Source organism: Octopus bimaculoides, chromosome 8 (assembly GCF_001194135.2).
Source record: "Octopus bimaculoides isolate UCB-OBI-ISO-001 chromosome 8, ASM119413v2, whole genome shotgun sequence".
Taxonomy (NCBI): Eukaryota; Metazoa; Mollusca; class Cephalopoda; order Octopoda; family Octopodidae; genus Octopus; species Octopus bimaculoides.
Window position 1 is genome coordinate 12,731,830 of NC_068988.1, and position 5,091 is coordinate 12,736,920.

The following is a 5,091-nucleotide window of genomic DNA, read 5'->3' on the forward strand; positions in this document are numbered from 1 at the left end:
CTATAGCCTTGGGCTGACCAAAGCCTTGTGAGTGGATTTGGTAGACGGAAACTGAAAGAAGCCCATCGTGTATATGTATATGTATGTATATATATATATATATATATATATATATGTATGTGTGTGTCTATGTTTGTCCCCGTAAACTTAGCGGTTTGGCAAAAAGTGACCGATAGAATAAGTACTAGGCTTACAAAGAATAAGTCCTGGGGTCGATTTGCTAGACTAAAGGCGGTGCTTCAGCATGGCCGCAGTCAAATGACTGAAACAAGTAAAATAGTATAGTCACAAAAATGGATTGATGGTAGTGTTGTGCTGATTCTGTTACCATCCATGTTTATTTTATTTCCCTCCTAGAGTGAAAAGACTTAGCTTTTCTTAGTAAAATTTCAGTTTAAAATTGTTAGACTGCAGACCAGTTACCGATTTCAAATTTCTCTCTGGTGACAGTGAAAATAAGCCCAGGCTCATACACCTTGCCCCATTGTCGTCTACTATAGCCCCAGGCTGACCAAAACGTTGTGAGTGGATTTGGTTGGAGAAACTGAAAGAAGTGTGTGTGTTGAGTTGGTGGATCCTTGTTTTGACATCATGTGATTGTTGTGAACAATAACCACCGTCATACAAGCTGTGTCCTTCGTTTCCAAGCTTCCATGAAAAACATGTCCAGCCAGGGCGGAGTGGGGGTTAGCTTTCTTGAAAATGGGTGAGAGTTGGCGACAGGAAGGGCATCCAGCTAGAGAAAATCTGTCTCAACACATTTCTTCCTACTCATTCAAGCATGGAAATGTGGCTAAAAACAAACACTATGCAATGCCAATGACTTCAGTGAAAGCCAAACAAAAACCAGTTAACCTAATTTTCAGCTAATTAGTGTTAACGATTGTGAAGTAAAATGGTCTTTGTCATTTTCTATCAAATATGAGAGACAACACCAAATAGGTTTTGGTTTAATTCTAACCTCATCAGTTAAACATAGCTTTTGCCATACTTCCTCAAGTAGTGTTTCTTTCATCAGTGTATATGCACAAGATTATACACTTATTGATATGGGATAAGTTCGCTCGGAATAAATTTTTTAATTCAGACTCACCCTCTGCATGAAAAACCAACAGGTAAGTCTATGCATGTAATGAGGATCTGTAAAGAATGATCGCATGGATAGAGTCATGCAGTTACATCTTCAACAACAAGGGAACTACGACAACAAATAGAAAACCTCTTTAATATCAAGATTGAGAAGTACAAGTGTATAAAGATTTGTGAGGCCACATCTGCTGGCTTAAAAAATATATTTATAGAGGAAAGACCATCGAGTGCTGCATGAGGCCCTGGGAGCCACAGTTGGTTAACCCCAGGTCAGCCTTTATATAATCTAGACCATGCTGTCTCTTTACTGGTGTATAGGAATATACTAGCTTAAAAACTGCCCTGTCGGGCAGCTTTTAAGCTAGCTCCTGTGGAGGGCTCTTCATTGGGCTTTGGGCCCAACGATGACACTTCATGCATTGAGTACATATTAAATTTTATTAAACTTGACCAATATTTCTCAAGCAATGAACAATTTTCATCAAAACAATGATGTAATTTGTCAACTTATTGCAAAGCTGCATAGTAACATTTTTTTTTTGTTTTCTGTCTGTCCTCTTTCCGTCTCTCTCTCTCTCTTTCTGTTGATTGTTTTCAACCATCACCATCACCAGTACCACCACCATCGCCACCACAACTGTTATACGCACACCATTCAGACTTCTGATGCCACCACCATTAATACCTTTGACTTTGCTGCCTTCCCCTCCACCACCATCACCACTGTCTTTCACATTGCTTACTTTCACCGTCATCCCTGGCTCCCTCAGCTACCACCATCATCACTGTTGCCTCCGCCTCTACCACAACTACAGCTCATACTATTACTATCCCATTACCATCACAGCTGTCAGTCTACTGCCACCCTCACCATCTCTATGCCTACTATTACTCTCACCCCAGCAGGAGCAACAAATAGTTGAAGTGTCATTGAATAGTGAGAGGGGGGGGTCAAAGTGTGACACACTGACACACAAATTCCTTTTTGGCATATATTATTATTATAGATCTGGAAGGTAACGGGAACCAACGGAAAGTAAGTGTGCCATAGGACTCCCCAAATGTGCCACCCTCTAACTGTGCCATAGGGCTCCCCGGATGTGCCACCCTCGTAAGTGCGCCATAGGGCTCGCCATATGTGCCGCCAAGGATGTTCCACCCTCCTATGTGTGCCATAGGGCTCCCCATATGTGCCGCAAAGGATGAAAATGTTGATCACAATTTTTGATTAAAGTTTTAATCAAAATTTTCTGAAACTTCTAAAATCACCTACCAGCGAAAAGAAAATTAGAAGTGGTAGAATTGTGCCGCCAAGGATGTGCCACCCTCGTAAGTGCGCCATAGGGCTCGCCATATGTGCCGCCAAGGATGTTCCACCCTCCTATGTGTGCCATAGGGCTCCCCATATGTGCCGCTCAGGAACCAAAATGGCTGATAGTTAGCAAGGTGAGACACACATAAGAAAGAAGAAAGCAAAGGACCACTGATGAGGTCACAGAAGTGTGACGAAAGAACTTTGGCCGAAATAGGATTAATTTAATATAAAACTGAAGCAAATTAACACCAAACATACAGTGCGTGTATTTTTATTGGCTAAACTGGCAATATGACCATCCCCAAGTACAACAACATTTGATATAAATGTTTGATGAAAATTGTTGCTTATAAATGAAACAGGTGAGTTTTAAACCATTATGAAATATTTTGGGTTGGGGTATAGTAAGGAAATACTGTTTCTGATTTAGATGCAAGGCTAGCACATTTGAGAAAGGGGATTAGTCATTTACATTATTCCTTGTTCCTGACTTAATCAATTTTGAAGAAATGAAAGGTAAAGTTGACCATGTCAGGATTTGAACTCAGAACGTAAAGTGCTGGAAGAAATACCACAAGGAGGTTCCCCCCCCCCCCCAACAATAATGATTCTGCAACTCAGTGTCTTACAGTAGTGAAATATTGGTTTCAAATTTTGACCCCGAAAGAGTGAATGGCAAAGTCAACCTCAGCAAAATTTGAACCCAGAATATAAAGATGGATGAAATGCTCCTAAGCATTTCACCCTGCTTGCTAACAATTCTGCCAGTTTACCCCTTTACAATGTGCTAATGCAGTGTTTGTAATGGAGCAGGAGACAATCTCTCCCACACTAAGAGACATTGAGGATTGGAAAAGAGTGGTCAAATTACTTTATTTAATAATGTACATGCATGTATACAACATACATGTTATCAGTTGGCTGAGAGTACATACCACTGACAATGCCATATGAGAAAGACATACACATCTAACATTTTCAGCTACTGCTAAGACAATTTATGTCCACCTGATATATATTGTATTTTTAAACACAACATGTCCATTATAGATATTATCTCCAGATGAATACCCCAGTAGATTTGCTTTTCACTGTGTATTTACATTAAGTATGATACATACATATCTATTTTTATCCAATAGTAATTCTGTTGCATATAACAGGTTTTTATTCAGGCAGGAGAATATTTGCAATATCAGTGACGGTTTGTTCTCAGTTTTCCTGTATTGGTGGCAATAGATTTCATCTCAGCATGCAGTTGGCTTGAAGTACAAGCAAAAATGCACATTTAGCATCTCACCAGTCACTGCTAGGATGATTTCTATCCCCTTCCAATACACATTGTGTTTTGAAATACAGTAACTCCATAAAGGATATCTCTGGATGACTACCAATGTAAATTTGTTTTTCTTGATTTATTGACATTCAGTATATATACATACATACATACATACATTTATATATATATGTGAGTGTGTATACACACACATATTTTTCATCTTTTACTTGTTTCATTTATCAGACTGCAGCCATACTAGAGCATATATATATAGATAGACAGATAGATAGATAGATATGTGTACATACACACACACATGTGTATATATATATATATAGGTGTGTGTGTGTGTGTGTAATGGACAGTTATTCAAGTAGCAAATGTGTTAGTAATTCATTCATTATCGAAATGGTTTCGGATGATTTACAATTTTCTTGTGCTCTGCCAAATGATTAGTTTTGTTGAATCCAAACGACCCGTTGGATGAATCAATGCTGAGCTTCTTCCGAAACTGAAACTGTATACTTTGCTTCAGTGCTATGTCCTCTTGTTGTGAATTCAACAAACGAGAGTGAAAGTGACTTGGTCGCACAAATGTATCAGGACTGCCCAATGAATATCTACCAATCTCTGAAGAGAGCGTTTGAATTCCAGGAACCATTTGAGGGATGGTATTTGTTTTAATTGGTTTCAAGATTTCAAGGAGTTTCTGGTCTGCCAAAATTCTCTCTTTGGTTTTATTTGCAGCATTATTTCGATTAGAACTCTGGAAGTTTGATTTGATCATGCTTCTCCTCCTTACAGAATATTTGGTGCTATTTGAATGCAAGTTTGGTAATTCTTTTGCAAAATAGTTTTGTTCACCCTGTAAAACAATTGATATTTAAATATTGATATCATTTTTATATTTAACAAGATACACCCATGCATACAGCCATTCATACATACATGCATGCGTATCATAGATTTCATTTGTAAGTGAATATAACTTAGTTGCATGTACTATACCTTCACTAATTGCTCTAGGTGCCTTTGTATATATATATATTTAGGCGTGTAGCTTGCTTATGAATCACATGGTCCTGGGTTCAGTCCCACTGCGTGGCACCTTGGGCAAGTGTCTTCTACTATAGCCTCGGGCCGACCAAAGCCTTGTGAGTGGATTTGGTAGACGGAAACTGAAAGAAGCCCGTCGTAGATGCTAGAATGGTTAGTGAGAGCTGTGCGAGCCATGTACAGAGATGCTGCCAGTAAGGTGAGGGTTGGAAATGAGTACAGCAATGAATTCCGGGTAGAGGTAGGGGTCCACCAAGGTTCCGTCCTCAGCCCCCTCTTATTTACCATAGTCCTCCAGGCAATCACAGAGGAGTTCAAGACAGGTTGCCCCTGGGAGCTCCTCTATGCTGAT

General features: G+C 39.4%; 1 protein-coding gene across 1 annotated transcript in view; it reads right to left on the minus strand.

The window, feature by feature from the left end:
* Positions 1-2,994: 2,994 nt before the first annotated feature.
* The window catches only part of LOC106874963 (putative methyltransferase NSUN7), a 40,117-nt gene continuing 38,020 nt past the window's right edge, over positions 2,995-5,091 (minus strand). Inside the window, exon 11 of the mRNA XM_014922889.2 lies at positions 2,995-4,548. Within this exon, the coding sequence (XP_014778375.1) occupies positions 4,084-4,548 (465 nt within the window). The 3' untranslated portion in view covers positions 2,995-4,083. The remainder of the gene's footprint in view (positions 4,549-5,091) is intronic.